This window comes from Orycteropus afer, unplaced genomic scaffold, assembly GCF_000298275.1.
Source record: "Orycteropus afer afer isolate SDZICR_OR568_19922 unplaced genomic scaffold, OryAfe1.0 scaffold00045, whole genome shotgun sequence".
In the NCBI taxonomy this organism is placed as follows: Eukaryota; Metazoa; Chordata; class Mammalia; order Tubulidentata; family Orycteropodidae; genus Orycteropus; species Orycteropus afer.
Genome location: NW_006921632.1, coordinates 3126248 through 3143180, shown reverse-complemented (window position 1 = coordinate 3143180; position 16933 = coordinate 3126248). Strand labels below are relative to the sequence as shown.

General features: G+C 38.4%; 1 protein-coding gene across 1 annotated transcript in view; it reads right to left on the bottom strand.

The window, feature by feature from the left end:
* The window catches only part of CCNT1 (cyclin T1), a 43197-nt gene that overhangs the window by 4388 nt on the left and 21876 nt on the right, over positions 1–16933 (bottom strand). Inside the window, exons 3-8 of the mRNA XM_007937873.2 lie at positions 13255–13383; positions 6669–6729; positions 3994–4056; positions 2750–2795; positions 971–1134; positions 724–794 (exon numbers count right to left, since the gene is read on the bottom strand). Of these exons, the coding sequence (XP_007936064.1) occupies positions 724–794; positions 971–1134; positions 2750–2795; positions 3994–4056; positions 6669–6729; positions 13255–13383 (534 nt within the window). The remainder of the gene's footprint in view (positions 1–723; positions 795–970; positions 1135–2749; positions 2796–3993; positions 4057–6668; positions 6730–13254; positions 13384–16933) is intronic.

Here is a 16933-nt window from a genome sequence, read left to right as displayed (position 1 = left end):
GTTTCTGGTCTGTTAGAGCATGGTAGAACCACTGAGACCATGGCCCCTAGCTGCCCTTCAGGTCTGGCACCGAACCCACCCTGTGGCTTCCAGCCAAACAAGACAGGCAGGCATATGAGCTGAACATTTACAGTAGATAGATACACTCCTTGGAGAGATCAATCATGGGCAAATAGAAGGGCTGTGTATATACAGGGGAGACAGCTTGGAGGGTAGGAATGCATGGGAGGGAAGGGCACAGGGAAGAGGTGGCTATGGGGAGGAGGTGGGAGGAGAGCTGTTGCACTGTGGGAGATTGCAGTCAATGTCATGAGACAAAATATATGTGAACTGTTGTATGGAAGATGAATTTGTAAATTGTCACCCAAATCACAACAAAATTAAATGTGTGTGTGTATATCTTGTTTCCAACAGAAGCCAATTCTTATTGACTCAGGAAAGGCACTTTTTCCCCAAGTCTCCACAAAGAAAATAAGCAACCCATTTTGTTGACCAAATAATCGTATCATAAGAGTTACACAACACAAAGCAAATCCTGCTATTACCTACAGCCACTGACTTCTGGGCTAGTATCCAAGCTATGAAGCTGAAGTCATGATTATTGCATAATTATAAAAAGGGAAATTCCAAAACTAAGACACACATCTGATTCTGGTACATTCACTGGTGTAGTCAAAAGAAGAAACTGGTTGTGTTTCACAAGCTGATAGCAGTAATTCTTACCCTCCAATTCCGAATGCGTTTGAGCCTATTGGGCGTTTTCTCCAGAATCTGTAGAAATTCATGTGTCAGTTCTACAAAAAAAAAAAAAAGTAACAGAATATAAAAAAAAAAAAAAAAGACTCAGAGAAGCAGAAGTAATGAAGAATAACCTCAACTAACTATTTTCATCTGAATCAAGTCACCTTTGGCCATACATGTGACAAATCAAGAGCAAGTGCATTTTGAAGTCCCTTACTCTAAAACTTACCATCTAAAAGTTCCAAGGTCACAGTGGCGTCAACATACTCCCACCAGTGCTTCCCATCAGTTGAGACTGGGATCTCCCAGTTGGACCACTTGCAAGCCAGATGAATGCAGACACAGGCCACCACAGGAGGTGTGTACTGCAGGCTAAATGTGGTCAAATGCAGGCTGACATCAGAGGGAAGGAAACAGAGAGTATCATGAGCTCTCAATTCTGAACCCAAAGCTAAAACTCTCCATTAGTTAAAAAAAGAAAAGAAAAAAAAAGCTTAGGAAAAAAACCCGAAACACTGGAGAGCAAGAAGGGCAAGAAATATCCAGTGCTCTGAACCAACAATCAGTATAATGATTTTCTACTAACCCATCTGCTTGAGTAACAAACATTTCCAAATTCCTTGACTACACATCATTCAATGTACTGACCAGGGATGCCCCCACCAACACCCACCCCCCAAAAAAAAGGCTGAGAACATCACCCAGCAGGTATATGGGCCTTTAAAAATACTCTCAGTTTCCTACTATATTATCTTCAGAAAAAACTCACACCTGAAGGAAAACTGTTGTTAAGATTTTTGGTGTATGTGATCCTTAAATAAAATACTTAAGGAAATACTCCAAAAATGATCTTGACCCTCGCTAGTCATAGTTCTAGTCTATTTAAAATAATAAACAGATGATAACTCCACCAAGTGTGAATATGCTCAATTGACAATTTAGTTTAAAATTTCCCTCATCAGGTAGATACACTCCTTGGAGAGAACAATCATGGGAGAAAGAAGGGCTACTTATGCACAGGGAGACAGCTCAGGGGGCAAGTGTGCATGAAGGGATGGACACAGGGAAGAGGTAACTATCAGGAGGAAGTAGGAGGGGAGATGTTATAAATTATGGTCAATGTCATGAGACAAAGTATATGTGAACTGCTGTATGGAAAACGAAATTTGCTCTGTAAACTTTCACCCAAATCACAATTTAAAAAACAATTTCCCTCATCAGGCTATGAAAATGAAGTTCTTAGCCCTAACAATCATTAACGTATCTTTGGATTCCATGGAAAGCCAACAGATTGGAAATGAAAGCAAGTAAGTCGTATGGTAATATAAGTTAGGTAGTCATAATTTAATTTTTTTTTTTTAAGTAAAACAAAATATTACAACTCTTTACGCATATGACTGCCCATTTGTTGAGGCAGGGGGAGAAAAATGAATTTTTTTAAATGTTGTAAACATTGCAGCATTCTCCAAATTAGATTTTCAGTCATTATCAGGGAGCTTCAAGTTTACCTAAACTTTCAGAACAGTACTAAATAATTACATACCAAACAAACTTGCTGCCATGAGTCGATTCCGACTCATAGTGACCCAACAGGACAGAACAGAACTGCACATACAAGGTTTTCAAGGCTAAAAATCTTTCCAGGAAGGACACTGTCACATCTTTCTCTCGATGAGTGGCTGGTGGGTTTGAACTGCCAAGCTTTCAGTTAGTAGCCACGCACTTAACCACTGTGCCACCAGAGCTTCTAAATAATTACATAACCATGCAAATTAAAAAGCACCATGGAATTTAAGGTACAGCTACATAAATCAACATTTATCAAAGAATTACCCTATACTATATATTGGCAATGATACACACTGTATCATTTTTATACCTACGTTTTTGGGTGCCTAGTTCACCAAGTGCTAGACCTGAAATCTTTCCGCATACCTCTTAAATAATGACAATTCCCACCCAAATAAAGCTCTATCTCAGAAAGAGGGAAAAAAATTAAAATATAAACCTGTTTGTTGCCATGAAGTAAGAAGTCTGCGCTAAGTCCTTGCTTGCTAAAAACAAAAAAAAGAAAGGGTAGGAGAGGAGAAAAGTTATTAGTTCCATTTATTCTCAATCAATATTTAGTAAGCATGTATTATTTGCAAGGTACTGAAAATACAGTGTTGAATGAGACATACATGACTCCTAACCATCTGATGTTTACATTCTACTGAAAGTAACAAATTAACTGTTTTTATTTACAATATTAGTAATTATACTACTTCCAGACAAACGAAGTCAAGCTTTATTCTGCATGCCAGCTATCAGGGTTACTTATTTTAAACTTTTAAACACAATTCCTGGGCATTCTCCCTGATTCAGTATGTTTAGAGAAAGGCATAAGCACTTTTAACAAGCAATTCAGAGATTCTGGTGTGAGGGTTTACTGAGAAACAGTGAACTAGAGGACAAATTATTTGGCTGCAAAATCAGAATCAAGACCACCCTGACACGTATTTAGGAAAAGTGACTTTTGCTAAAACAAATGAAAAGTTTTTAACTAAGTAAACTCTGATTTAAACTCCAAATCATCAAATAACAGATAAATTATTTATTATATTTATTTTTTCCATTAAAACAAACAAACAAAACATGTCCCTCCTTAAAAAAGAAAAAAAAAAAAAAATGCTCAGGTGAAAACCAAATTTTTATCTGCCTAGAACTTTAAGTCTTTTTAGTATTAGTATATATTCCATGTCTGTTTAAAGCTATCCTTGCCCAATGTATACTTTTTAAACGCTTTTAAATGTAAAGAATTTGGGGAAACCTTAAGAATTTTCAAATGAAATACACATTGGTGAAATATAAAGAAGGTCAGTTCTCAGTCTGGTACACAAGACTATAAAAGGCATTTAGACGCAACAATGGTGTCCAGATTATTTTGACACTACTTGTTTAAGAAAAACTAGAGGAACTGGGTTTCATTCAACTATAGCTACTAAGATTAAATCAGAATAAAAAGAAAAGTTCTACCAAGGGATTGTTAGTAATAGAACTCAGTCCAGGTAATTTTGTATGATTATCTGTAAGGCCTTTACAAGAGAAGTGAAGAACACAACAGAAAAACCTAAGTCAGAACAACTCATTCTGATTAAGCCAGGCAGGCCTTTCAACTAAATTTTTGGCTAAAGCAGTCAGTGACACTATCTATTTGTCAATAGCAAATATAGATCCTAAAAGGGAAAAACAATTTAAGACAAGTGTCCTTACCTCGAACAAGTTGAGTGCACTTTACCACATGTGTATGTGGGTGATCAATTGTTAGTTCAAAACCTAAAAAGAAGAAAAACTGGTTAAAAAGCTAAAATACTCAAGACAGTTTATACTTCTTTTACCTGGATCATTATTAAAGCTTTCCCTTAGTCCCGCCTCTCCAAACTGCTGTTCAGTGGCTAAGAGAGTCACACAAAATAGGCAGCAGCATATTTTCTACCATGTATTATCTCCAAAGCTGTTCTTCTTTGAGCTAGAAGGTTTCACTAAAATGATAAAGTTAATGCAGTCTCAAGACCCCTCAATAACCTCTGAACACAGAACATGCTTTTTAGGGACAAAAGAATCTAACTGAACCTCACACAAGGCTGGAAAAAGCAATCACTCACAAAAGATGACTACTTTCTAAAGCTTCATCTTGAAAAACATTCTGAAATTTATTCTTCTCTTACCTGTTTTGTTCACCATCTCAAGTGCAATTAATACTGATTATTTTATCTTATCTCAAATGGTCTTTAGAAAAATTACTGAAGATCAGTGTATTTATAAAATTTGTTTCTGAATAAATTTTCATCTTGGAGAAAGTAAATAAAATTTTTTAGATACAAGTACAGAAATTCTATTGAGAAATATGTATTATGCAAATTACTTTATAAGGACAACTGATTCCTGAAAATTAGATTTTACTGGTTTCCATATTTAAATATTACTAATAATAAAAATGTATTCCATCAGAAAAATATCATTTGTCCCCTGAAATATGATTAGCCTAGAGATAGCCTATTTAAACTAAAAAGTGAACTAGCAGAAATTAACTTTAGATATAAACTCTAAGGAACTCCTCATATGTATGTAAGTACAAGAAAATACAGTTGTACCGATAACTTCAACACAATCATAAAATCTTCCCCTACCTAGAGAAAAATTATAGCCTAAAACAAGAAATATTTGTTTCCCATATTTGCTAAGTTTTTAAAAGTAGGCTGTCTCCTTGTTCTAGATTCAACTGTCTCCCAAAATATGTGCAGAAATCCTAACCTCTATGCCTGTGATTATAATCCCATTTGGGAATTGGTTGTCTTTGTTACATTAATGAGGACAGATCAGTGTAGGGTATCCTTTGAGTCAATTGCTTTTGAGCTAAGAAAGAGATTAAACAAGCAAAGATGGAGGAAAAGATGGATGCCAAGCCACATTAAGACTGCCTACGAGCAGAAGCTCAGAAGAGACAAGGACCTTCCTCCAGAGCCAACAGAAAGAATTACCCACGAGCTAGCACCCTGAATTTAGGAGATTAGCCTCCTGAACTGTGAGAAAATAAATTTTTTGTTAAAGCCACCCATTTATGGTGTTTCTATTATAGTAGCACTAGATAACCAAAACATTGCTAAAAATAATGTGGTGGTTATGTTTCTGTGTCGACTTGGCTGGGCCTGGTTGAGTGGCTGGGCAGCTGGTGGTAGTTATTCCCCATGAATATGAGGCTGGCAATCAACTCCATGGTGGGATATACCACAAACAGCTGAGTAGCTGGGATGTGTTCTGCTTCCTGTATATAAGGAGAAGCCTTGAGAATGGTCTCTAGCATATGGCATGCTTGTGTTGTTGTTGTTGTTATGTGCCGTCGAGTCGGCCCCGACTCATAGCGACCCCTCCTTGGGTTTCCGAGGCAGTATCACTACGGAAGTAGGATTGCCCAACCTTCCTTCCGAGGAGTGGCTGGTGGGTTTGAACCGCCAGCCTTCTGGTTAGCAGTCAAGTGCTTTAGCCACTATGCTACCAGAGCTCCTATGGCATGCTTAGACCCTGCATATACCCAGCAGCCTGCCATGCTCTGCCGACCTTGGGACTTTCAATGGACTTGAATTAATAGCCTGACACGTGGTTAGGTAACATCAGGACTGTGCCACTTTATCTGTCGACCTTGGGCTAATATAATAGCCTCAGCAGCCACTAGCTGCCTGAGTGAAGAAAAGCCTCTAGCTTTAGTGGGCCAGGAGCAAGAGGCAGAGCTGAAGCCCAAGGTCAAGGGGCTTTCACACAGCCCCTAGAGCCTGGCGCTTTGAACTTGGACTTAAAGCCTCCAAATTGTGAAAGAATAAAACTCCTGTTTGTGAAGGACATCCCATTTGTGGTATATTCTTGTCAGAGTGGCACTAGGTAACCAGAACAAATAATAATAGATAATAACAGAACATCATCAGAGTTGTCCATGCAACAGCTATAGCTTGAGTTCCTTCACCTCTACTTGGCTGTTATACACACTGGTTACCAATTTTAAAAATAAATGCTATTATCTAACTATAATAACAAACAGACCATAAAAATCCATGGATGTTCTTTAGACCGTTTCTAGCATTATTTCCTGGTTAAAAATGGCTAAACCTTAAAATGCAAATCATGAACCCTAGAATGGAAAAAATAAATAAATTACAAACCACTGTTTCAAACGTCAACTGCACTTGCATTCTATCTATGGTATAAGTCAAGGTTAAACTCTGAGCTCTACAACCTCTAGAATCTGGAACACACATGGCCACTTTGCAAAAACATTACATATGTATGTAATGTTTTTGCAAAACTTTCTTCCTGTTTCCTATCTTATGGATTTTAAAATCATATCATCCTATTAGGTACAGGTTTTTAAATGCTTTAAAAGAAAATAAACTTACCTAATGTCTGCAGAATTATACTTTCTAATATCACCAGATCTTGAACTTGCTGCAGGTAAGCCTATAGGTAAAAAGACCAAGAAATTATTCATCAAAAAGGTACAATATATAGACTAAATAATTCTAACAACCTCCCCAGGGCAACCAAAACTTCAAAAACAAGTGTAGAGTTAGGAGGGTGGGAACTGAAATAAAAACTTTATTCCATTCAATACAGATTCTCCTTTAAAAAAGAAAAAGAAAAAAAAAAAAAGGGCAGTACACTGAGAGACAACACTTTATATATAGCTACAATAGAAGGAGCCCTGGTGGCACAGTGGTTAAGTACTTGGCCGCTAACAGAAAGATCTGCAGTTTGAACCCACCAGCAGCTCTGCATGAGAAATAGATGGCAGACTGCTTCTGTAAAGATTGGAAACACTATGAAGCAGCTCTACTCTGATCTACAGGGTCACTATGAGTTCGAATCAACTCAATAGCCATAGTTTGCTTTGTTTTCCAATAGAAGCATCAAAGATTTGGTTTTAAAGTTTGTATGGTTTAGACATAAGAAAATTTAAAATATACCTTTTTCTCAACATCATCAAAATAAACTTACAGAGTATTCCTACACTACTGTAGGCATTTAACTGGTGTCAAACATTTGACTTCTGTTAAACCTTTTCCTTTTGGAGAATGGTAAAAAAAAAAAAAAAAAAAAAAAAATTAACGACCCCTCCTCGGGTTTCCAAGGCGGTATCACTACAGAAGTAGATTGCTCAAACTTCCTTCTGAGGGGTGGCTGGTGGATTTGAACCATCAGTCTTCAGCTTAGCAGTCAAATGCCCTAGGCACTATGCTACCAGAGCTCCTTTGGATAATGATAGATTTCTAAAAACAGAAGAGTTCAAAGGAAAAGAGAATAAGCAAAAAAATTATTTCAAATCTGTGCTGGCCAATATTGTAGAACTATGAACACTTAAAACTCAAAGGACTTTGGTGGTGCTTTATATCCATCTAGAGGAGCCTGTTATATAATTGATAAACCACGATATACCTCATCACTGCTTGCTAATACAGCCTATACAACACCATGTTTAGCAAACGCTCACAAGACACGATAGTAAGCTTAATTATCACCATAAAAACACTAGGTCAAGATATAGCTCATGTGGTGGTAGTAAATGAGCTACATTTCTTACTTTAAGAACATAAACTTTTACAAAAGCCCTCATGAAACCAAAGGCCAAAGGAGGATTTAGCAGTAAATTAAGAATAGAGAGTTTGAGTCATGAAGCACACACACATAGCTCATCACCCTCCTCAAGTATCAAAGAAACCATATGTGGTTACTGAGCACTTGAAATTTTGCTAGCTGAAATTGAGATGTGCTGGAAGTATAAAATACACACTAGATTTTGAAGATTTAGTCCAAAAATAGAAAGGTAAAATATGTCATTAATAACTTTTCAATACTGATTACAAGGTCAAATGATATTTTAGCTATATTGCATTAAATAGAATATTACATTAAAATTAAATTCACTCTTTTAAATGAATTTTTAAATCAAGTTTAACAAAAAGTTTAAAACAATTTTTAATTACATAATAGCTCCCATTATGTTTCTACTAGACAGTACTGAGCCAAGAGTTAAAGAGACCTGCCTTGTAGTTCTTAACTTTAACCTTTATGATTTTTTTAATGCATTATATTGAAATATAATTTCTGTACAGTGAAACACCCAAAACTAAAGTGACATAGATCAATGCATTTTTTTTTTTTTTTGCAGTGTTCCCTCCCCTCCCCTTCCACCCCTAGCAACCAACAAAGAAAGTTTCCCTCCATATTTAAACTTTTCCTTGACCCTCCACAACAGCGAACTAATATATTTGTCCTTCTGTGATGGACTTATTTCACTCGGCATAATGTCCTCCAAGTTCATCCATATTATGCAGTGTTTTGCAGACTGTACATTATTCTGTAGTGCTGCATAGCATTCCACTGTGTGTATGTACCATAGTTTGGTCATCCACTCTTCCGCTGATGGGCATGTAGGCTGGTTCCACCTTTTTGCTATTGTAAATAGTGATGTGATGGACATGAGCATGCATGTATCTGTTCCTATCCTGGCTCTCACTTTTCTAGGATATATACCTAGTAATGGGATTGCTGGGTCAAATGGTATCTCCAATTCCAGCTTTCTTTATTACTATGTTTGAGCCCCCTGTCACAGCTACTGTTTCAGTCCATCTAGTTGAGGGTCTTCCCTTTTTTCACTGACTCTCCTTTACTAAGCATGATATCCTTCTCCAGGGACTGGTTCCTCTTGATAACATGACTGAAGTATGAGACACAAAGTCTGGCCCTTCTCACTTCTAAGGAGCATTTCATCTGTACTTCTTCCAAGCCAAATTTCTTCTTTCTTTGAGCAGTCCAGGGTATATTCAATATTTTTCACCAACACCACAATTCAAATGCATCAATTCTTCCTCAGTCTCCTCATTTACTGTCCAGCTTTCAAATGCATATGAGGCGAATGAAAATACCATGGCTTGGGTCAGGCGCACCTTAAGCCTTCAAAATGACACCTCTGCTATTCAACACTTCTGCAGCTGATCTTTGCAGCAGAGAGCTTTTGCAGCATATCTGCCCAATGCAATAGGTCATATGATTTCTTGATTGGTGTTGATTGTGGACCAAATAAAATTAAATCCTTGACAACTTCAATCTTTTTCTTCAGTTATCACGATTCTGTTTATTGGTGCAGTTGAGGATTTCTGTTTTACTTTGAAATGTAATCCATACTGAAGGTTGTATGTAGTCTTTGATCTTCATCAGTTAAGTGTTTCAAAGTCTTCTTCACTTTCAGCAAGCAAGGCTGTGTCATGTGCATATCACAGGTTGTTAAAGTCTTCCACCAATCCTGATCATGTGTTATTTTCACATAGTCCAGTTTCTCGGATTATGTAAGTAAGTGTGGTGAAAAGATACAGCCCTGACACATATATTTCCTGAACCATGCAGTATACCCATATTCTGTTCAAATGACTGCCTCTTAGTCTATGCACAGGTTCCCTGTGAGGACAATTGAAAATTCTAGAATTCTTATTCTTTGTATGTTATCCATGATTTGTTATAATCCACACAGTCTAATTCCTTTGCAAGTCAGTAAAACACACATAAACATCTTTCTGACATTATCTGCTTTCAGCCGAGATCCGTTTGACATCAGTAATGATATCCTTCATGCCACGTCCTCTTCTGAATCTGGCTTAAATTTCCAGCAGTTCTCTGCTGAAGTACCACTGAAACTGTTTTTTAATTATTTTCAGCAAAATTTCACTACATGTGATATTAACGATATTGTTTGATAACTTCTTCATTCTGTTGGATCATCTTTCCTTGGAATGGGCACAAATATGGATCTTTTCCAGACTATTGGCCAAGTAGCTATCTTCCAAATTTATTGGCATAAATGAGTGAGCACTTCCAGCACTGCATCCATTTGCTGAAATATCTCAATGGGTATCCCTCCATTTCTGGAAGCCATGTTTTTTCACCAATGCCTTCAGTGCAGCTTGGACTTCTTTCTTCAATAACATCTACTCTTTTTCTTTTTTTTAAATTTTTTTTTTTGTGATTTGGGTACAAATTTACAAAGCAGATTCGTTTTACTCTCAACAGTTCAAGCACATTTGGTTTCACGGCCCTGATTACAATCCCCAACCATAAAAAGCTCTCCTCCCCTCTCCTCCCTGTGACTACCCCATCCCTGCGCTCTTCCTATCTATGTGTTCCTATCTGTCCAGCTTTCACTCTATGTAAATGCTGCCCTTCTGATGTCTCATGGTTGACTAATCTAAGGGATGCATCTCCCTAGGGTAGGTCTTCTGCTTTTAAGTCTTTCTACTGTTGGGCTGAGACCTAATTCCATGGAAGTGAGTCCATTTCCAGGGCTGAAAGATTACCAGGGGCCATAGCCGTGGTGGTTCCACCAGTCTATATCAGACCAGTAATTCTGGTCGTTTTTGTGTTTTTGAATTTTGTTCCACATTTTTCCTCCCACTCTATGCAGGCTCTCCTATTTTGATCTCTTTCACAAGTGGATGGCCTTGGTAGCTGGGCACCATCTAATTATTTGCGTCTCAGGGTCATGAAAGCTGAGGTCCACATAGTCCATATCTTTACACTAATTGTTTCCAAATGACTTGGATTTTCTTCACTCTTCTTTGCTGCAGATGAGATGAGACCAATAGTTGCATCTTAGAATAACATCAGTTCTTGATCATATGCTACTTCCTGAAATGGCTGAACATCAACCAATTCTTGTTGGTACAGTGACTCTGTTTTTCTTCCATCTTCTTTTGATGTTTCATGCATTGTTCAATATTTTGCCCATAGAATCATTCCATATTGCAACTAGAGGCTTGAATTTTAAGTTTTTTCAGCTTGAGAAATACAGAGCACGTTCTTCCCTTTTGATTTCCTAACTACACGTCACTGTGTATTTCATTACTTTACTTTGTCTTCTCAAGCTGCCCTTTGAAATCTTCTGTTCAGCTCTTTTACTTCATCATTTCTTCCATTTGCTTTACTACTTTATGTTCAAGTTTCAGAGTCTTTTGTGACATCCAATTTGGTCATTTCATTCTTTCCTGTCTTTTTAATGACCTTTTCCTTTCTTCATGCGTGATGTTCTTGATGTCATCCCACAACTTGTCTAGTCTTCAGTCACTGGTTTTCAATCTGTCAAATCTATTCTTCAGAAGGTCTGTGAAGTCAGATGGGATTTATGCAAGGTCGTATCTTGGCTCTCATGGGCTTGTTTTAATATTCTTCAGCTTCAACCTCAATATGCATGTGACAACGAATGGTCTGTTTCACAGTCAGCCCCTAGCCCTGTTCTGACTGATGATATTGAGCTTTTCCACAGTTACAGTCAACTTGATTCCTGTGTATCCCAACTGGCAAGAACCACATGTATATTCAGTTTGTTGTTGCTAAACGGGCAGGGAGGCCACATCTTCTGACCTCCTCTAACCACACAAGAGGAAGGCAGAATCACCTTCAGTAGCCCAAGGCCTATTCCTACCAGGCCAGACATGCTGCCTCCCTTCAGCCCTTTCACCAACCCTGACACCAACCGCTCGTCCCGCAGCACTCACCACCTTTCTGCTGGGTTCAATAATTTCACTGCCACGGCCACACAGAACTCACAGATTATGGGGTTTATTAGGGAAGCACCAGGCTATAATTCAAGTTCAAGAAAAACGCTCAGTCTTTCTCAGCCCACTCTCAGCCAACAGTCTCTCACAGTCTCTCTCCCAGCAGTGCATGTCCCTTGGTGTCTCACTCAGCAATGCATGTCTCTTGCATCTCTTTTCCAAGAGCGCATGTCTCTTTCAACAGCACATCCTTCTCAGCCAGCAGTCAGAGAGAGACTTCTGCCTCTAGGAGGCCTCCTTTTGAGGCTGGCAGAGTGGCCAAACTAGCCAATCAAAACATTAGCATTCTAAGTATCTGAGAAAGCATGAACTCCCCAGAACATTGCTTTCTGCCACTCTCAACAGAAATAACCCCAGTGGCTAACTTTTACAATCAGAAGCTCCTCAACTGCTCGCAGCAAATTTCACCATGGAGTTTACAAAGACTTATGGCTAGAAAAGCCGTATCAGATAATTTACTATACCGCAGTTGTTGAAAACAGCTATTTGCAATGAATAAATCGTTGGTCTTGCAAAATTCTATCATGCGATCTCCAGCACCATTTCTATCACCGAGGCCGTATTTCACAACTACCAATGCTGCTTCTTTGTTTCCAACATTCACGTTAAACAGGAATGGCAATCACCAGTAATTACCAATCCATCTTGATTGCATATTTGATCAATTTCAGACTGCAGAAATTGGTAAAAAATCTTCCATTTCTTCATTTTTGGCTTCAGTGGTTGGTACATAAATGTGCATAATAGTTGCATGAACTTTAGGCACATGGATATTACCCTATCACTGACAGCACTGTACTTCAGGACAGATCTTGAAATGTTCTTTTCTACAATGACTGAGATGCCATTCCTCTTTAATGTCATTCCCAGCATAGATGATCATATGATTATCCAATTCAAAATGGCCGATACTAGTCCACTTCAGCTCACTAATGCCTAGGATGTCAATCTTTATGGGTTCCAATTAATTTTTGACAACTTCCAATTTTCCTAGACTCACACTTAGTACATTCCACATTCAAATTATTAACAGATGCTTCCAGCTGTTTTTTTCTCATTTTGAGTCATATCACATCAGCAAATGAATTCAAGATAAAGTTAAAAAAAAAGCATTTATAGCTATTACAAAAAAAAGATGGAAATAATAGTGTCATCTCTTGTTGATGTAGTCTCTTCTTTGTTTTCCTTCATTTTCCAATTTTACCACAATGAGTACACTTAATTTTTGCCATAAAATTTATATTTTTTTTCTGCTGCGGAAAATAAAAAAACACTGAAATGTTCCATTAAAGAGCCATTAAGACTTCAGTAAATCAAAGTTACAAAATTAAGTTACAATCAAAATAAATAAAGGAAAATAGACGTGAAATTAACCCCCTACCTCACTCCTAGTATCAGGAAGTGATTCCTGTGGATGGAGACAAGTATGTGCCACCTTGATGACATGCTCCAACTTTTTTGGCTGCTCCTCTACTTTAGCTGCTAGAAATAAGGCAGCTGGAGCCACAGACTGGATGGAGAGAAAACATATATTTATTAGTTAGTTCTAGATCAAGGTACATCTAAAAAAGGTAAATCTCAGACAAATCAAGTTCCTTGCATGCCTCAACTTCATCACCTCTTATTTATGCTTTTTCATCTACTTAAAATGTCCTCCCATTTCCTATCCATTTATCCAGGTCTACTTCTGAACACTAAGGAGCTCTGGTGACATAGTGCCTAAGGCATAAGACTGCTAACCAGAAGGTTGGAGGTTCAAACACCACAGCCACTCCACAGAAGAAGACTAGGCAATCTACTTCCGTAAAGATTTACCACCTCAGAAACCCAAAAGGGAGTCGCTATGAGTTGGAATTGACTCGATGGCAGTGAGTTTGGTTTTTGGCTTACTTTTGAACACTAATCCTTTAACCCCTCAACAAATCATCTCTCTTTAAAAGCTATCTGTGCAAGAAGCTACTAGATCTAAATAGATGGTTTTCCATTTAAGATGAGATTCTTTTTTTTTTTTTTTTAATTTTATTTTATTAGATTTATTTGGGTGAAGATTTACAGAGCAAAATCACTCTCGATACAGCAGTTCACATATACTTTGTCTCATGTCATTGATCACAATTTACCACAATGCAACAGCTCCCCTCCAATTTCCTCCCCAAGGTACCACTTCCCAGTGTCCATCCCTCCATACTCTCCTGCCCCCTAAGCTGTCTCCCTGTGCATAAGGTGCCCTTCCTTCTCCCATGATTGTTCTCTCAAGGGCATGTGTCCACTTGACGTAAATGTTCAACTCACATACCTGTACTTTGCTTGGCTGGAAACCACAGGTGTGGTCTCAATTCCAGACCTGAAGGGTAGCTAGGGGCCATAGTCTCAGTGGTTCCACCAGGCTCTATTGGACCAGCAAACCTGGTCCCAACCATCCCCCCCCCTTTTTTTTAAGATGAGATTCTTGATGAATACAATGAAATGTCCAGAAAAGGCAAATCTCAAAAAAAAAAAAAAAAAACTCACTGCCATCAAGTCGATTCTAACTCATAGTGACTCACTTTGGGTTTCCAAGGCGGTAAATCTTTAGGGAAGTAGATTGCCCAGTCTTCCTTCTGCTGAGTAGGTGGTGGGTTTGAACCACCAACCTTCTGGTTAGCAGTCAAATGCCTTAGGCACTACGCTATCAAAGCTCCTGATTCATGGTAGCAAAAAGATGGAAATAACATGGGTGTCCATTAATGGAAAAATGAATAAGCAAACTATGGCATATACAAACAATGGAATACTATGCAAGATTAAAGAATAATGATCAATCTGCAAAACATCTCATAACATGAATAAACCTAAGACATTATGCTGGGTGAACCTAGGACATTATGCTGGGTGGAATTAGTTGATCACAAAAGGGCAAATATTGTTTGAGACCACTAATATAAAAAGTCAAGGAAAGGTTTACCCACAGAAAGAATGATTCTTTGAAGATTACCAGGAATGAAAGTGAAAGTAGCAGTAAATCAAATTGGAGAGTAGATGTATATTACCTTGGGTGAAGGGAAAGGCAATACACAATAAGGGGGAAGTCAGCACAAAATGATCAAGGCAATGGCAGGTACTGGGAGGAGCACAAGAATTAAAGGCAACACATCTAGATGCAACAATTGGCCTCTCCTCCTCTGGAGCAAAGAAGAATGAAAAAAACAAAGAAGCATGGAAACAATTAGTCCAAGGGACTAGCAGACCATGCGAACCTCAGCCTACATGACCATGAACCAAAAGAACTAGATGGTGCTTGGCTACCACTGTCAATCACTCAGAAAGGAGATTCTAGATAAGAGTGGGGGAAGAATGTGAAACAAAACTCAAAATTGCAAAAGAAGACCAGGCTTACTGGTCTGATAGAGACTGGTAAAACTCCCAACACTATGGCCCCTAGTCACCCTTCAGGCCTGGAATTGAATTCATTACTGTGGATTCCAGCCAAACAATAGACAAGTATATAAGGTGACATTTACACCTTAGAACAATCAATCATGGGAGATCAGAAGGGCAGTATTTGCACAGAAGATAGCTCAGAAGGCAGTAATGTACAGGAAAGAAGGCATAGGGAAAAAGTAACCAAAGGGAGTAAGTGGGGAAGACAGCTATTACATTATGGAGATTGCAATCACTGTCATGATACAAAATGTGTATGAACTGCTGTATGGAAAATGAATTTGCTCAGTTAACTTTCACCCAAATCACCATTAAAAAAAAAAAAGAGAGAGAGAGAGCAAAACACAACAAAGTCACATACTGTTTGTTACATACACAATCCTACAGAAACAGTAATAACAATGATCTACAAGTGGATACATAGACACGCAAGCTGAACAAATGTCCAAAGGCAAACACAGAGTACATCCAGGAATACATACAGGTTTGACAGAGAATATTTTTACATATGTATTTGTATAAAGGAACTCCAGTGGTGCAGTGCCTAAGGCATTTGACTGCCAACCATGAGGTTGGTGGTTCAAACCCACCAACTGTTCTGCAGAAGGAAGATGGGGCAATCTACTTCCGTAAAGCTTTGCTATGTCAGAAACCCCATAGGGGTCGCTATGAGTCTGAATCAACTCGAGGGCAGTGAGTTTGGTTTTGTTGGATTTTTGTATCTACATATGCTACAAATAAGTTCATGAATACAGTAGAGAATATAGGAGCAAAATTATGAAAACTTCTTCATGATAACCAAACATATTGAGGGAATGGGTGAATGGATCTGTGGGCTAAGGATCATAGTCTCAGGGGACATCAAGGTCAACTGGAGTAACACAGTCCACAAAGACTAAGTTCTACACATCCTACTTTAGTGAAGAGTGACTAGGGGTCTAAAAGCTTATGAGTTGCCGTCTAAGGTGCAGCTATTGGTCTCTCCCCATCCAGAACAAAGATTGAAGAAAATCAAAAAGACATGGAAACAATTAGTCCAAAGGAGTAATGGACCACACAACCCCAGGCCCCATGACCCTGAGACTAGAAGAACCAGAAGGTGCCTAGCTACCGCTCTAACTGCTTTGAAAGGGATCACAATAGGAGGTCCTGGAGACAGCAGGAAAAAATGTGGAATAAAACTCAAAATCGTGAAAAAGACCAGGATTACTGGTCTAATGAGAGAGACTGGTGGAACCCAAAGACAATGACCTTTAGACAGACACCCTTCAAGCCTGGACCTGAATTCACCTCTGTGACTCAACTCTCAACTAATGGACAGCCTGTGACTTAAAAATATATATATATACCTCATTGACATTCTTTAAGGATATGGAAAAACCTATCACTAACTTTATATGGAAAGGGAAGAGACCTTGGGTAAGCAAAGCACTGTTGAAGAAAAACAAAAAGCAGGAGGTCTCACACTGCCGAACCTCAAAACCTACTATACAGCCACAGTAGTCAAAACTGTATGCTATTGGTTTAATGACAGATACATAGACCAATGGAATAGAATTGAGAACCCAGAAATAGATCCATCGACCTACAGTCAGCTGATCTTTGACAAAGGCCTAAAATCCATTAAATGGGGAAGAGAA